Below are 16,710 nucleotides of genomic sequence, written 5' to 3' on the forward strand. Positions count from 1 at the left end.
TTAAATCAGAAAAATATGAAACTAGTATGAAAATGTTATATTAATATTTATGATCTATATATAATTATTAGGAACTGGTTTATTTATGTTTCTATTGTTTTATTGCCTGTAGTCGTGTTTATTATTTATTTAAAACAAATAATAGCCAAACAACTCTAAATAAAGCACTAACAGATACATAACATTTTATAAGAAAACTGGTAGTAGTTTTAAATTTCTCCAATTTGAAATTAATTAATTATAATTTTTTAGAGATCAAATCGTATTTTTTTATTCTCAGAAAATTGAAAACCATCTATGTATATTATATATGAATTGGCGTGCTTACGATGGCAGGTGACTTTCTTGAAGTGTGGAGGGGTGGCGTTAGGAACAGCTCTCCATCACGTCGCCATAGATGCTTCAAGTGCATTCCACTTTTTTCAGACATGGTCGGCCTTCTCCAAGCACGGTGCAGACCACGCTGCCGTGGAGCTCCCGTGCCACGACCGCACCCTACTCCGTGCACGGTCCCCGCCCACAGTCCACCCCGACGCACTCTTGACATTGCACCCTAAGCTCATCTTCTCTGACCCTGAGGGACCTCTTGCCTTCGAAGTGTTCACCATTTCCAGGGACCAGGTCGCCTCCTTGAAGCACCTCTGCGGTGGCACGAGCACCTTTTGCGCCCTGAGCGCTCTCATCTGGCAGTGCACGTGCGTTGCGCGCCGGCTTCCACCAGATTCTGAAGTGCGCATCGTGTTCCCGGCCGACCTCCGGCGCTGGACGAGGCCACCCCTCCCGAGCCACTACTTCGGCAACGCGGTGTTCAGGCTATGCGTCACCGGCGCGGCGGGGGAAATTGGCACGGCGGCATTGGGATCCATCGCTGCCCGCATCAAGGGCACCGTCGAGCGGATGGATGACGAGCTGGTGCGGTCCGCGATTGACTACTTCGAGATGGCCGAGATGGACAAGAGACCGACTTTGAGAGGCACCCTGCCACAGACGGACCTGCATATTACCAGCTGGTTCGGTAGGCCACAGTACGATGCAGATTTTGGTTGGGGAAAACCGCAATTCATGTCGCGGGCGGAGTCCGTCCGTGGCGGCTATGTGTACTTGATGAACGATGAGGGGACGATGGACGACGGTGGTGGCAGCGGCGACGTCCGCATGCTCGTGTGCATGGAGGCTGTAAATATAAAGGAGCTAGGGCGGCTGCTTTATGCAAAGCTCTAGCAAGATGCTAGTACTGAGTACTAATAATTAGGTTTGGTAATAACAATAAGGTTTGTAACCATGTTTAAGGGGAACACATGGTCCCTTCCGTTTGATTATTAAAGCAGTCTCAATACTTGAAACCACACGAAATTCCTATATCTATTAATTTACGTAGACATTACATATAGAAACAGCTAGGTTCTCAATGAATAGGTTGTATAGAATAATTTTTTTATCCAATCACATGTTTTTCTTCTATCTCTTCTTTAATTGAAGTGACATATTATCTTTTTGCTTAGTTGATACCATAATTAATGAATATAAGAAACAATCTAGTTTCTTGGTTGAGTGTCCTCATGGACCATTGATCTTAATTAAAATGAGGTGATTTGGCCGGAAACAAAGTAGGACCGGCTATATACGACCTGCCCGGGTCTGCTGGTTTGCTCGAAACGCTGGCAGGAAACCACTCACCAATTCTTTAATCTCCCTATTTTGTAGATACAGTAAAATGTTGTTTCCCCAGCATATATATATATATCTTACGTACTTCTTCCATTCTGAAATACAAGATACTAGAAACCCAGGCGCGGCTACTACATCGTCCAGGTCAGGGTGTTTTTTGCACTGAACATTGATCTTGGGCTTGCCATGCATCTTGCAGTAAAAAAGGGATGTCAAGTAGATGTGTCTTGCTCGAATATTGGGCATTTGCATTAAGTTGGCTTCCCTCAATTTCTAGCTTCTTCACCCTGATAGTAGTCGATTAAGCTAATGAAAAAAGTTCATGTAACAATTGATGTAGAAAAGAATAGACTGGTACCAGGTATTCGGCCAGGTTTTGTATAAAGCGCAGAGGGAGGGAAGAGATTTTACTATACATAGCGGTAGTCTGCAACTGCAACTGTGCATCATCGAGGCTGACTGGAAAACAATGAAAGTGCAATAAATTTCAACAGTTCAAGACATTCTGAATTCTTCACATATTACACGGTTTTAGTATTGACAGGTCTTACCGTTTTGTTTTTGTAAAAACATATAAGTCTGTAGGTGAAGTTGAAGCAAAATGCATTGTCAAAACAAATATAATTAGTGTGAGGAAGATTTATTATTGTGCTGCTGCACAAAACGTGTGCAATTGTGAAATCGACAACTTGCTTTCTCATTGCTTATGAAAGAACAAAGTACCATATTATGTATGTGACAGTATGTAGGTATTGAACAAATGGGAGACAAATTGAGAAGGAGCAAGCTCATAATGCAAGAATAATAGGAAACTTATATAACTGAAACTGAGCCTGAATCTATGGTCAAATGGATGTTTACACAAATTTCGAGCACCTTTTTGAAGCAACAAAGTGATCATCCATCATTGGTTTCAAGCACCGCTATGAACTCAGAATTTTTGATAAAGTATATATCAGTACAATGAAGAGCAGGCCTGGTGCAAGCGGTAGAGTCTTACCGCCTGTGACCGGAAGGTCCCGGGTTCGAGGCACGGTCTCCTCGCATTGCACAGGCGAGGGTAAGGCTTGCCACTGACACCTTTCCCCAGACCCCGCACAGAGCGGGAGCTCTCTGCACTGGGTACGCTCTTTTTTATATATATCAGTACAATACTCCAGATTTACAGAGAATCAAAATAGGGCTTAATGGACGCCTTGGTAATCAATAATCATCATCACCTCTAATCCAGCAATCCTACATGTATCATTAGTAGCAAGCGCTATGACTAATGAGGCTAATCTCTTGATCCCCATGACGATAACAAATTGTGTTTCCACTTCACATCAAAGCATCAAGGATTGTAGATACATGTAAGATTAATGTGGTAATCTTATACTATCAGGCAGTGATGAATTGAAGGAAATACGTTTTCAGTATAATCACACTTAATTCAGTAAATAGAAATATTCTTTAGTCTTTTTTTAAAGAAAAAGGGCAGGAGCTCTGCCTTGCATTTAAGGAGGAAAGAATTTTCTTTAGTCTACAACACCATAGTTGGTTCTTTTTTTTTTTGAGGTACTGTGAAAGGTGGAACACTGAACTGTTATAATATGGGAAAGAGATATATGTGCAGGTATAGACTGACAGATGAGCTGAAAATTAAAGAAAAGAGTTAAGCTTGTGTGGAATGAGGAAACTAAGATGGGCAGCTGCTATAGGTGTGGCCAAACATGAAGAAGCCATGTTCTGAAGATTAGTTTAACTTAAAAAGGGCCATACTGAGCTATACATCAAGAAACTACGATTGTTTCCTCATGGCTAACCAGGTATATCCTTCTCCAAAGGCATTCACGTTGAACTCTCTTCGACCAGGCTCTGTTTGGTTGAAACAACACCTGCAAGTTTAGGTAAATGCCCAAAAGAAGCACAAAACGAAAGCAACTACTAGTTGAGAATCTTACCTCTCATTGAGAATTTTAGCAAAGTATTGATTAGAGAAATTTCATTTTAATAGGCTTCTTCCTTGGATGTAATTTTCTGCACCTAGGGTATAGTTGCTTGTCCATATAGTAATCCTCGCTTGTCGATGTAGTAATCCTCCTCTTCTTCATCTCTACATATAGTAATTTGTAAAGAACTGTTTCAGTTCGATCAAACCATGATTGCTAGAAGAATCCTGTAAAACAGTAGGCTACTCAATAATTATGCAAAGCAATAAGAAAAAGCACGAAAAGGACATGTGAAGTCTTTTTTGTTGAGCATTCCAGATGTAGTCATGTGGACTAATTGCCATTGAATGACATAAACATCTGATATAAATTGTCATCGCAAGTCCTCAAATTAAAACTTCTCTGTTCATGTTACCAAAGTGGCCTAGACATTGTGTCGAACACATGACATTCAGGGTAGATGAAGAGGACGTGAAAAAAGAACATGTTACCAGGGAAGGGATTTGAGCAGGTAGACGAAGAGGACTTGAGCAGAGGCTGGCCTGCTAGTGCACCATGACGAACAGCTCATCGTTGAGACTCGAGATCATAGATATTGCAGAAGCAGAAGTACTTGCTCCATTTGGGGACCACAAGCTCCCACCCCGCGGCAGCAGCTAGCACCGCAGCCGGAGCCTCGGCGTCACTGTCCAGGAGCCGCACGGACAGCTAGGACGCCGTGGAGCACGCTAACTCCGCCCCACGCGACGCCGACGGCGCGCGCCCTGCCGTTGGAGATGGTGTTGAGGAACCCCGCGAATCACGCGCCGGGCGGCTTGCGGAGGTCCCTCAGCTTGGCGCCGGCCTTCTTGGCGGCCTTCTTCTTCTCCAACGCGGGCGCGGGCGCCTCACACCCCGGTGGCGCCGTGCTGGCGGGCGACGCTCGTGCACCGTCGCCTGCCTCCTCAATTCTTCTATGGCCACATCGTGTCGGATCGGAATGCGGACTTCACAACAGAACAGAGAGAAGAGAAGGGTTGTGCGATCGACCGTGGTTGGACGAGCACAACCGTCACTGCACCTGTCCTCCCCGGTTGAGAGATACAGTATCTCCTACTGATTGGTATTGTTACCAAAGGACCTTCAGTTTTGCCTTATGATACATGTAAAATTACTAGTGGTTTTTATCCTTCCTAATTCTACAAAAGTACGTACCTCGTCTAGATGGTGGTTCTGAATGTGGAGCGCTAGATATATTTTGCCCATGAACACGCGACCAGCATCAGCAAACACCACAAAAGATCTCAGTATATAAAATTAACAAATAAATGAATAATAAAAGGAAGTTGTATGGTCACCCAGTCAGTATCATGCCAAGATTTTTCCACACAAGGCGCCCATCGAGCACCACTGCGGTCTACATACGGGATAGCAAGTTGCCGCAACAAAACAGCGCGATAAAAATCCCACGACTGAAGGTGACATTTTTTCTCCATGCCTACTGTTTCTGTTTCAGGTGGACGTCGTAAAAACACCCTTATCGGTTGCTCATGTGGCAACTTGTACATGTCATGCATGCCTACTGAACTCTGAAGACTGACTCAAAGTCCACAGAAAATGCTAAGGCCTGGTTTAGTTCCTAAAAATTTTTAGCCTCACATCGAATTTTACGGCACATGTATGGAGTATTAAATATAGACGAAAAAAAAACTATTGCACAGTTTGGTTGGAAATCGCGAGACCAATATTTTAAGACTAATTAGTCCATGATTAGCCATAAGTGCTACAGTAATTAGCATGTGCTAATGATGGATTAATTAGGCTTAATAAATTCGTCTCGCAGTTTCCAGGCGAGCTATGTAATTAGTTTTTTATTAGTATTCAAAAATCCCTTTCGACATCTCAAAATATCCAATATGACATCCAAAAATTTTCATTTCGTGAACTAAACACAGCTAACGCGAACACGTACTTTTGGCAGCCGCACATGTACATGTCATGGCGGCACATGATAACGTGATCCGCTGTTATATAAATTAAAAATGGCATCAGCAGGCTGCAAAACACAGCCCATCATTTCCACAAGCTAGGTCGCTCGGCCTTGGGCCAAACGTTTTCGACGATGTCAGTCGGAGGGAGTGCTCCATGTTGAGAGATGCAGAGGACATGACTTCCTTGGAGGACGGCTGTCCGAAAGGCTGGATCTTTCACTCCTATTTATGACCAGATATTAGAAGGAAGAAAATGCCACACTGTTGACTTCCTTTTCCTCGAGGATTTCCACAAGCTGATTCATTGACTGTAGAAAGATTTTTGTGTGCAGGTCGTTATATCATATCACTGTTTTCCGTAAGTCATTGGCCCATTGCTGTATTCACATCAGCGTCCTGGCGCATGCCTTGGCCTTTGCTCTCCACCTAATAGCCTGATAAGGACGGACACTCCCAATACAAAAACTAGAAAAGTTTCCATATATATTAATTATACTACTAGATAAGTATTTTGCTAATGTGATAGTAGATTTATCGAAGAGAGATGAGAAAAAGAAAGAAATCATTTCTACATTAAGAAACGGAGTCTTCATGTGCAACGTGATATTCTCTCCCTCTCTCCTACATGGACATATTAAAGAGAGCATTATGGTCGTCCTCAACCGGAAGTACCGGAAGTACCAAATTGCTAACGAGAGAAACAATAAAAATAGAAACAATATGGAACAGACTATACGCATACCGTCATAGAGCTAAGAGAGCTTTTTTTTAGTCCGTGCAAGATTAGCGCTGCGGCCAATGAAATTGCTGGTAAGCCGGCGATTTAGAAATCGTTAGGGACGCGCTAAGGCTATTCCAAGTGCTAGTTCTTTACATAGTTTCCAAAAGTGAGATAAATATTTAAATGAAGCATGGTGTTTTGAAATGGAATGCTTTCAGTTAAGTTTCATTTAGCTTCCAATTAATTAGTAACAGTGCACGCTGGTTTCATCCCAATGAAACTCATCTTCTCTCTCTTCTTATAATTTCTGTCATGTCATTATTTTTCTGATGTGTCTGCTTATTCAGTGAAAATGAATTTGCGGGTGCCCCAACGCTGGCGACATCGTTGATCTTCGCACATCGTTAGTGGGTGTGGGACGTGTGGTCTGGTCGTGCTCCATTACTGACGACCCAAGGACTTAGAATAATGATGTTTGCACGAAAGGGAGAAAAATGTGTCCTCGCCAAAAAAAAAAAAAAAAACACGAAAGGGAGAAAAATAGCAGGTCGGTATATTCCTAACGACTCTTAGAGCCGTGCATAAGTGTTTGGTGGTGCGGTGGTGACTTACCGTCAAGTACCAGCACAGCTGAGGAACGCACTTAACTGGGTAATAGAGACGTTAGAGGGTGATAGAGCAAAGTGCCAAGGAGCACATATATAAAGTTGCTTGGTGGCAACCAGCAAGGCTCACTGACGCATCATTAGAGACGTTACATGATTCGCAGTATAAATAGCACCACCAAGCAGAGTTTATTTAGCAAACAACTATTACTGCTGTCTGTCGGTCGATCACAGCACACAGATACCAAAAACCATCCAACAATGGCATGGCGCTGCGCTCGCCAAGCTTGCTGCTGCTCCTGCTGCTATCCTCCTTGGTCAATGTCTCCGCACGCAGTGCCCTACAATGTTTTAAATAGCTGGCTAGGCCATTTAGTTATCTATGTTCCAAAACAGGTTATAGCCAGCTATAGCGATAGCTAATGGCTAACTTGTATATGGAAAATCTTGATGATCCCTGACTGCCCTGCACAGGTAAGCAACTAGCTTACCAGCACACACACTCACTCACTATGGCTAGAGGCAGAAGAAGAGATTGAGAACAGCGCGCGCGCACACTCAGCACAAGCACCAGCGTTGGCCGAAGCCATGCTCTTTGGTTTGTGGCAACTGAACTAAGTATTCCATTGCCCTTTGGATGGAATATATACAACTTTAATTGTACCTCTACCAGGTAGATAGTTGTTGGCCAACTACCTACTCCTGAGTACAAGCACAGGAGAGCTGAGGAACGCACTTAACTGGGCAATAGAGACGTTACAGGGTTATAGAGCAAAGTGCCGAGGAGTATTATCTGAAGTTGCTTGGGGGCAGCCGGCAAGGCTCATTCAGTGTCACTGATGCATCATTAGAGACGTCGCAGTATAAATAGCACCCCCGAGCAGTGTCTACTTAGCAAACAACTACTACTGCTGTCTCTTGGTCGATCATAGCATATAGATACCAAAAACAATCCAACATGGGTGGCATGGCGCTGCGCTCGCCGAGCTTCCTGCTGCTGCTGCTATCCTCCTTGGTCACCGTCTCCGCACTTAGTGCCATAGAAGGTGACGAGGAGGCCACGTTGCTGGCTTTCAAAGCAGCGGCAATCAGCAACGGGTACAACGACCCACTTGCTTCGTGGAACCGCAGCACCACCGGTTGGTACTGTAGCTGGGAGGGCGTAAGGTGTCGGGCCACACACCGCCGAGTGGTGGCGTTGAGCCTCCCATCCTATCGGCTCACTGGCATCCTCTCTCCTGCCATTGGAAACCTATCATCCTTGAGGATTCTGAACCTGAGCTCCAATGGGTTCAGCAGGAACATCCCCGCGAGCCTTGGTCGTCTGCTCCATCTCCATATCCTCGACTTGAGTCACAATGCCTTTTCTGGCTTACTTCCCGCCAACTTGAGCTCTTGCACCAGTCTAATGATCATGGTCATTAGATCCAACCATCTCAGCGGGAACGTGCCCCTTGAGATCGGTCATAACCTGAAGCATCTCAAGGTGCTCAACCTGCAGCACAACAACCTTACGGGACAGATCACGGCGTCGCTGGCTAACTTGTCATCGTTGAGTTATTTTAGTCTCGCGTTCAACCAGCTCGAAGGTACCATCCCGACTAGCATTGGCATCCTCAAGGACCTCAGTGTTCTTGATCTCAGCTTCAACAACCTCTCTGGCGAGCCCCCAATATCCCTTTACAATTTGTCTTCCTTGGAAATGTTGCAGATTCAGTGGAACATGCTCAGTGGTAGCCTTCCTACCGATATCGGCAGCAGGTTCCCCAGCATGCGAATCCTCTTTATATATAAAAACCAGTTCACGGGGATCATCCCTGCTTCACTCTCCAACCTCACATCACTCCAAGGACTCGACCTCGGGCAGAATATGCTTAAAGGACATGTGCCTAGCACGATTGGGAGAATACGAGCTCTGCAAAATCTATGCTTGTCCTACAACATGCTAGAAGCTGACGATGGGAAGGGGTGGGAATTTATTGCTTCTTTGTCAAACTGCAGCCAGCTCAAATTATTAGATCTCTCTAAAATCACCGCTTTCACTGGACACCTACCAAGCTCAATAGTGAATCTCTCAACAACACTGCAGTTCCTCGGCATTAGTGCTACTGGGATTTGGGGAAGCATCCCCTCGGCCATCGGCAATCTGGTGGGCCTAGAATTCCTTGGTGCTAATGATGCCTCCATATCCGGAGTAATTCCAGATAGCATCGGCAAGCTAGGAAACTTGACTGAAATTTATCTGTACAATAGTAACTTGTCTGGCCAAATACCTTCATCTATCGGAAATCTCTCAAAGTTAGCTATCCTTAGTGCATTTAGTAGCAATCTAGAGGGGCCAGTTCCGCCAACCATAGGGAAGCTGAAGAGTTTATTTGCCCTTTTTTTGTCAAGTAACCACCTGAACGGTTAGATTCCAAGAGAGATTTTTGAACTTTCTTTCAGTTACTTAGACTTGTCATACAATTCACTATCAGGACCTCTTCACTCCCAGGTCGATAGCTTACAAAACCTTAACCAACTAATTCTATCGGGGAACCAGTTGTCTGGCGAGATACCTGAAAGTATTGGGAAGTGTACAGTGCTGCAAGACCTTTGGTTGGACGATAACTTATTTAACGGAAGCATACCCCAATATCTAAACAAGGCTCTAACTACACTCAACCTTTCAGTGAATGAGTTGTCCGGTAGTATTCCAGATGCCATTGGAAGTATCAACGGACTGGAACAATTGTATCTGGCGCACAACAATTTGTCAGGACCAATCCCTGTAGTTCTACAGAATTTAACAGCATTGTGGATGTTGGATTTGTCCTTCAACAATCTGCAAGGGGAAGTGCCAGAAGAAGGGATTTTCAGAAATTTTGCTAACCTGACGATCACCGGAAACAACAAGCTTTGTGGAGGAATACCCCAGTTTCATTTAGTTCCATGCAACACAGATTCTGTGAAAAAGAACAGAGGGAAGTCGAAGTATCTTAAAATAGCACTAGCAACAACCTTTGCACTCTTACTATTAGCTATTGTCATTGCCCTCTTGATCTACAGGAAGCAAAGAAGAAAGCAGAAGGGTGCATTCGAACCACCAATGGTTCAGGAACAGTTCGAAAGAGTTTCTTATCATGCTTTATCAAACGGAACCAATGGATTCTCCGAAGCCAATTTGCTTGGTAAAGGGAGCTTTGGGACAGTCTATAAATGTGCTTTTCAATCTGAGGAAACTGTTGTAGCTGTGAAGGTTTTTGACCTTCACCAGTCAGGTTCTACTAAAAGTTTCGTAGCCGAATGTGAGGCACTGAGAAGGGTGCGCCACCGCTGCCTCATGAAGATCATCACATGCTGCTCAAGCATCAATGAACAAGGCCAGGATTTCAAGGCATTGGTTTTTGAGTTCATGCCAAATGGTAGCTTGAATCGTTGGCTCCATATAGAATCTGGCATGCCCACTTTGAACAATACTCTCAGCCTCGCACAAAGGCTCAATATCGCTGTTGTTATCATGGATGCTCTGGATTATCTTCATAATCACTGCCAGCCACCAATCATCCACTGTGATCTCAAACCAAGCAACATCCTTCTTGCAGAAGACATGAGTGCCCGAGTTGGAGATTTTGGCATATCTAGAATCATATCAGAAAGTGAAAGTATAATTCTGCAAATTTCCAATAGCACAATTGGCATAAGAGGCTCCATTGGCTATGTTGCTCCTGGTAAATGCTATGTTTTTGTTTTATTTTTTTCTTGATTCCAAATCCTTCTATAAATATGACATGCTAATCAACACTTTTTTTTTCTTTTGCACAATAATAGAGTATGGTGAAGGTTCTCCCATCACAACTTTTGGTGATGTTTATAGCCTTGGCATATTGCTGCTCGAGGTTTTCACATGAAGGAGCCCAACAGATGATATGTTTAGAGGTTCAATGGATCTACATAAGTTTTCTGAGGATGCTCTTCCAGATAAAATCTGGGAGATAGCCGATACGACAATGTGGCTGCACACTAGCACCTATGACAGCAATACAAGAAACATAATTGAGAAATGTTTGGTTCATGTCATTGCTCTTGGGGTATCCTGCTCGAGAAAACAACCTAGAGAGAGGACACTGATACAAGATGTCGTCAACGAGATGCATGCTATCAGAGATTCATACCTCAAGTGTGCCACAGGAATGATTTTGCAGTAATTTTCAAACAACAGTGAATAAGTAGAGTTGAAATTGGACAAGCTGTTTATGATATTTCGACTCTGTTATTCCATCATTAAAATATTTGTAGGTTGTCACTTACATTAAATAAATGCAGATATGTATGATGCTTCGACTCTATTATTCTGTCCTTAGACATCTGGATTTGTTAAGTTCAGATTTATGCAAGTAGATTGGTTATGTGAAATACAAGGAACAGTACATAAATCAAATAAGAAAACTGTTTGTTTCCCTATAGTTTGTTCGATGGTACAATTTAACTCAAAATCAGTTATCTTTGCACATTTCATCGGGTATAGGGGTGCTCTGAGATCTATACAATTATAAGGTATATAGCATTGGCATGTTATTTCTTCGTATGTTCACATTCAACATTACGAAGAGTAGATCAAGTATAGGGAGTGCTCTGAGAACTTTCAACGTTGTTATTTAAACAATCTCGCTACATGTGTAGTCAAAGAATATCATTATGAAGAGTAGATCAAGGATTTTGTTTCTTTATTTGAGGATTTATGCCTTCAGGCTTGCTATGTCCTGCTCAAAACATATCCAAGGACCGAATGATGGTGAGAGATGCACGATGTCAGAGGTTCATACCTCATGTTTCCCTGTTAGCTATAGAAGATGCCAGCAGCAGGCATTTGCAAGAGGAATGATCACAACTGAAGGTAGATTAGGAAATGCTGCCACCTGAAATAACTGAAGACATATATGCTGTTAGAATTGGAGTTTCTCCCTCTTTTGGATCTGTATTTTTCTCGAGTGAAAAGGGAAAACAAATGCTTGGAGGTTTACCTTCTTAAGATATATTAGTAGATGTTTGAACCTCCAGAGCAGTGGGCACATATCACTATTCATTCACCTTACTCCACATCCTCATTTCAATCATTTGTCAAAATACGATAAATGAGTGGCTTGAAAATTTGGACATATGCATTTCACAAGACAACTGGTTCAGAATAACCATCTGGAACAAAGGAACAATGAAGTTCACAGAAATTCAACCAAGCAGGCCAGCTCAAACTTACTATTGTCTATATGGCAGTCAGGGTCAGAGCAGTGGAAGATGTAGGAATTCAGAAAACATCTGATTTGTTTTGCTGATTTGCTTGCCGAGCATCCACTTTCATTCACAATTTCACTTGCCGTGCTGTTGGCTGCTGCGTGCTGCTTACGGATAAATAAAATAAAATGAGGCACCACAACCACCAACAGCACTGAACAGCCACAACAGGTACGAGAGGCCAGAAGGAGGCAGGCCTAAGAGAATTCGGTGACGATCTTGGTGCTTTGGGGACGGCGTGCTTGGCGAGCTCGCTGGGGATGACGAGGCGGACGGAGGTCGGGGTACCGCGGGCAGCTTCTCCATGATGAGCACACTATTGAGGCAGCTCGTGGTGGACAGAGGCACAGAGCCTTCAAGGAGATGCAATGTGTCGGCTTCTTCTTCTTCCCCGCTCGGTCTTTCTTCACCCCTCATCGGCTCACCACCGCCCGCCACCCGCCGCCCGGGTCACCATCGTCCACGGGGATCCAACTTCTCCGCCGCCCCCAAGTCGGGCCTCCTCCGTGGGCTTTCTTGACAGGGAGTTCAGTGTTGGGCTGAAAGACAGAAAAACACGGCCCTGGACTGGAAACGCGATCTCCTCCGTAGGCATGTTTGCTTTGTGCGCTGTTAAGCCCAAGCCCAACATAAAAGGAGCTAGTTTGCTCGGCCTTGGGCCAAATGTTTTTTCAGCGACGATGTCAGCCAGAGAGCTCCACGTTGAGATTATTTGACTCATGTCACTTCCCACGAGCATTCAGATATCAGAAGAAAGAAAATGCCATACTGTAGAAAGATTGAACTGCTAGCCATTGACTGTAGTACGGGGAGGCGAGAGCTGAGTGAGCCTGAGAGGAGTGAGCACGGGCTAAGCAATGACTAAGAAACACAAAGACGAACGCAACAGTGTATGTGCGGAACTGAATGGGTTAACTTTGTAAGCGTGTGATTGTGTGCGTGCGTGCGTTGAGTTGCTGGCGCCGCCTGTGCCTCCTATACGAGGCGTGTGCGAGTTAGCGAGAGAGAGAGAGCATCAAATTTGCTACCCCGCACTCCACTAGATAGCTGACGTACGAGAGTCTCGGTCACTGTTGGGGGCTAGGAAACTGCTGCTGCAGACAATCTCGTCGTTTGTTAGGATAGGACGAAGCCCGATATGGTTCAGTAGCTGAACACCAACATGAGTCATGGCGAGCTTAATTGGAAATCTTTTTTCTGAAAAGTGGAATCAAAAGTTCTTTTGTATTATTAGTTTGAAAAGGTTCTATAATGTCGGGTTTAAAAGTTCTTTGATTTTCTTTTTTGAGAAGGATGGTAAGAGTCGGAACTGCTCATAGAGCAGGCGGTTAAGCCCCAAGGGTGGGAGGCCAGGGGCTCGATCTTGGTTCCTACAATGGCCTCCAGAAAGGCCCGGTCAAGTGGCCCTTAAAAAAAGGATGGTAAGAGTTCTACCTTTTAATTAAGAGAGTAAAAAGATCTTACACATTCGAGATTTTTTTTTTACGAATACACACTCGAGAAATTAACAACTCCCCTAGAAAACACAAGACCACACAGGTCTGCGTGACCGCGCCCCACCAAGGGTGTTACACACAAGGGCAACACAAAAAGAACTACCCTACAGCAGCCGCTAGTGCCCTCTTACGCAATTAGATATCTTCTTTAACTCTTGAGGCTACTTGTTCTACCGTTTGGAAGCTATTTGTAAAAATCTTTTTGTTTCTTTCTATCTAGAGATTCCACATTACATAGACGGCCATGCCATTGAAGCGTCGTCGCTTGTCCTTTGGAACCTTTAGAGCTGCAGCCTCCGACACCAAGAACTGATCTATGAAGAGTCAACATTACGCTAGATTAGTTCCACATCGAAGTGCTCCCACATCAAAACTTCGTTCCACACTGTTGGCCTCTTCTTTTTTTCTCTGGTTTATTGAATTAACACAAAAGTTTCTTGATAAAAAAATTTGTAATATAATAGTCAAAAATATCTGTTCCTTCGTACAAAGTATTTATATAAGTACAAAGTTTGCAAATCCGTTACTCCCTCTGTCCCAACTTAGAATTCAGTTTAGCTTGCCCTGAATAAAACTTCTTTGTGTGAGCAAGTTTTTTTAAAAAAATATTAATATTTATATATGTTTAAATGAATACTCAATCAAAATATATTTATGGGGAACTTAATAATCAAAGTACTTTGATGTTTTAGATGTTGATATATCTTACCATAAACTTAGTTAAAATTTAAGACAACTGATTTAGAACAAAGCCGGAGCGAACTATAATTTCTAAATAGAAATGGAATATAGCCTATGATTATATTGTATAAAGTTTCTACGTGCGTGCGTTGTGGGTATTGCGTTGCGCCGTGTAATTCTAAAAAAAAAAAAGGAAGGCGACGGGCTCTAGAGAAAAAGAGAGGAAGACACTTCAGTTGGTGGTAAGGGCACCTACAATAACAAAGTCAATTTACTCGCTATAGTGATATCCATGTAAGATATAGACAAGTAGATCAATTTTCCAGCAATTTATTACTATAATAACTCTCATTTCTTAAATTAGTGTAGGGTCCACAAGTAAATATTTTTTTAATACTCCAAGTCACCATCTCTCCAACAGTTAGACGGCCTGACAAATCATGAGACCCATTCAACATCAAATGATGTCTAGCAAGAGTCGCCAGACGGAGCGATCAAATATTCTCTCTCTTGCTCCCTCTCTCCTATACATACATGGACATGTTAAAGGGAGCACTAATCCCATTGCAAATTTCTATATGCGGTTTCCAAAAGTGAGATATGGATGTTAAATAAAACAAAATCCACAATGTACATTGTTCATTTCACAGTTTCATACATCTAAATATTTTAAATGTTGCATCATATTATGAAATGAAATGCTCTCAGTGAAGTTTCACTCAGTTTCCAACGTGTGTGAATGAAACAAAACGATCCCAGCGGAGTTTCATTCCTCTGTTAATGCATTAACAACCCTGCTCATCTCCTCTCTCCTTATAATTTCTATGTCATGTTATTATTTTTTTCTGATGTGTCACCTCATCGAATGAGAATGAATTTGCATGCGGTGCCCCTACAGTGGTGACAATGATATGCTCATGCGTCAACTACGTGGTCTTCGCACATCGTTAGTGGGTGTGGGACGTAGTCTGGTCGTGCTCCATTACTAACGACCCAAGGACTAGAATAAGGCCTTGTTCACTTCATGGGGAATGAGCCCCCGGAAGAATTCCGGCCCGGAACCATTCATTAATTTATATAAGATTTTCACGTCCGGAATACTTCCTCCCGTAATATCGGCTAACCGAACGGAGCCAAATGATGGTTGCACCGCAATACTAAAGGAAAGGGAGAAAATCCTCGCAAGAAAGAACAAAAAGAGTAGGTCGATATGTTCCTAAGGACTCTTAGTCCATCAAAGGCGCGTACATACACACACTAAAAAGAAGTCAAGTCTTTCATTCGTCGCTAGTGGTGTGCGTAATCAGTGTTGCGTGCAATTATATTATTGAGATTATTTAGGCCAGCGTCATGATCACGGTGATTAGCAGCCGTGTAAAGGTGTATGGTGTGGTCCGGTGGTGCCTTACCATCAAGCACAGGAGAGCTGAGGAACGCACTTAACTGGGCAATAGAGACGTTACAGGGTTATAGAGCAAAGTGCTGAGTATTATCTGAAGTTGCTTGGGGGCAGCCGGCAAGGCTCATTCAGTGTCACTGATGCATCATTAGAGACGTCGCAGTATAAATAGCACCCCCGAGCAGTGTCTACTTAGCAAACAACTACTACTGCTGTCTCTTGGTCTATCATAGCATATAGATACCAAAAACAATCCAACATGGGTGGCATGGCGCTGCGCTCGCCGAGCTTCCTGCTGCTGCTGCTATCCTCCTTGGTCACCGTCTCCGCACTTAGTGCCATAGAAGGTGACGAGGAGGCCACGTTGCTGGCTTTCAAAGCAGCGGCAATCAGCAACGGGTACAACGACCCACTTGCTTCGTGGAACCGCAGCACCACCGGTTGGTACTGTAGCTGGGAGGGCGTAAGGTGTCGGGGCACACACCGCCGAGTGGTGGCGTTGAGCCTCCCATCCTATCGGCTCACTGGCATCCTCTCTCCTGCCATTGGAAACCTATCATCCTTGAGGATTCTGAACCTGAGCTCCAATGGGTTCAGCAGGAACATCCCCGCGAGCCTTGGTCGTCTGCGCCATCTCCATATCCTCGACTTGAATCACAATGCCTTTTCTGGCTTACTTCCCGCCAACTTGAGCTCTTGCACCAGTCTAGTGATCATGGTCATTAGATCCAACAATCTCAGCGGGAACGTGCCCCTTGAGATCGGTCATAACCTGAAGCATCTCAAGGTGCTCAACCTGCACGGCAACAACCTTACGGGACAGATCCCGGCGTCGCTGGCTAACTTGTCATCGTTGAGTTATTTTAGTCTCTCATTAAACCAGCTCGACGGTACCATCCCGACTAGCATTGGCGTCCTCAAGGACCTCAGTGTTCTTGTGCTTGCCTTCAACAAACTCTCAGGCGAGC

General features: G+C 43.9%; 1 protein-coding gene, 2 long non-coding RNA genes and 1 pseudogene across 4 annotated transcripts; 2 read left to right on the forward strand and 2 right to left on the reverse strand.

The window, feature by feature from the left end:
* Positions 1 to 227: 227 nt before the first annotated feature.
* LOC136461766 (hydroxycinnamoyltransferase 4-like) lies at positions 228 to 1,343 on the forward strand. The gene has a single exon (XM_066461078.1). It carries the CDS (start codon positions 298 to 300, stop codon positions 1,219 to 1,221), a length of 924 nt encoding a protein of 307 aa, XP_066317175.1. The 5' UTR covers positions 228 to 297; the 3' UTR covers positions 1,222 to 1,343.
* A 296-nt stretch (positions 1,344 to 1,639) lies between these two features.
* Positions 1,640 to 4,508, reverse strand: LOC136461781 (uncharacterized). 2 transcript variants are annotated; one of them, XR_010760444.1, is made up of 3 exons: positions 4,091 to 4,508; positions 2,027 to 3,763; positions 1,640 to 1,955 (listed from the first exon to the last, which is right to left on the reverse strand). It is a non-coding gene; the product is annotated as an uncharacterized lncRNA (long non-coding RNA). The 2 variants fall into 2 exon arrangements; XR_010760443.1 differs by having other exon boundaries at positions 2,027 to 2,127; positions 2,220 to 4,508.
* Positions 4,509 to 7,672: 3,164 nt separating this feature from the next.
* LOC136460283 (probable LRR receptor-like serine/threonine-protein kinase At3g47570) lies at positions 7,673 to 11,082 on the forward strand (annotated as a pseudogene).
* Positions 11,083 to 11,454: 372 nt separating this feature from the next.
* LOC136461786 (uncharacterized) lies at positions 11,455 to 12,505 on the reverse strand. The gene is made up of 3 exons (XR_010760451.1): positions 12,132 to 12,505; positions 11,899 to 12,017; positions 11,455 to 11,802 (listed from the first exon to the last, which is right to left on the reverse strand). It is a non-coding gene; the product is annotated as an uncharacterized lncRNA (long non-coding RNA).
* Positions 12,506 to 16,710: the final 4,205 nt, after the last annotated feature.

The sequence above is a fragment of the Miscanthus floridulus genome, chromosome 6 (genome assembly GCF_019320115.1).
Source record: "Miscanthus floridulus cultivar M001 chromosome 6, ASM1932011v1, whole genome shotgun sequence".
Taxonomy (NCBI): Eukaryota; Viridiplantae; Streptophyta; class Magnoliopsida; order Poales; family Poaceae; genus Miscanthus; species Miscanthus floridulus.

Bases quoted from the DNA above. Each gene is read 5' to 3' on its own strand.
- LOC136461766 (XM_066461078.1), top strand. From the start codon at position 298: ATGTATATTATATATGAATTGGCGTGCTTACGATGGCAGGTGACTTTC.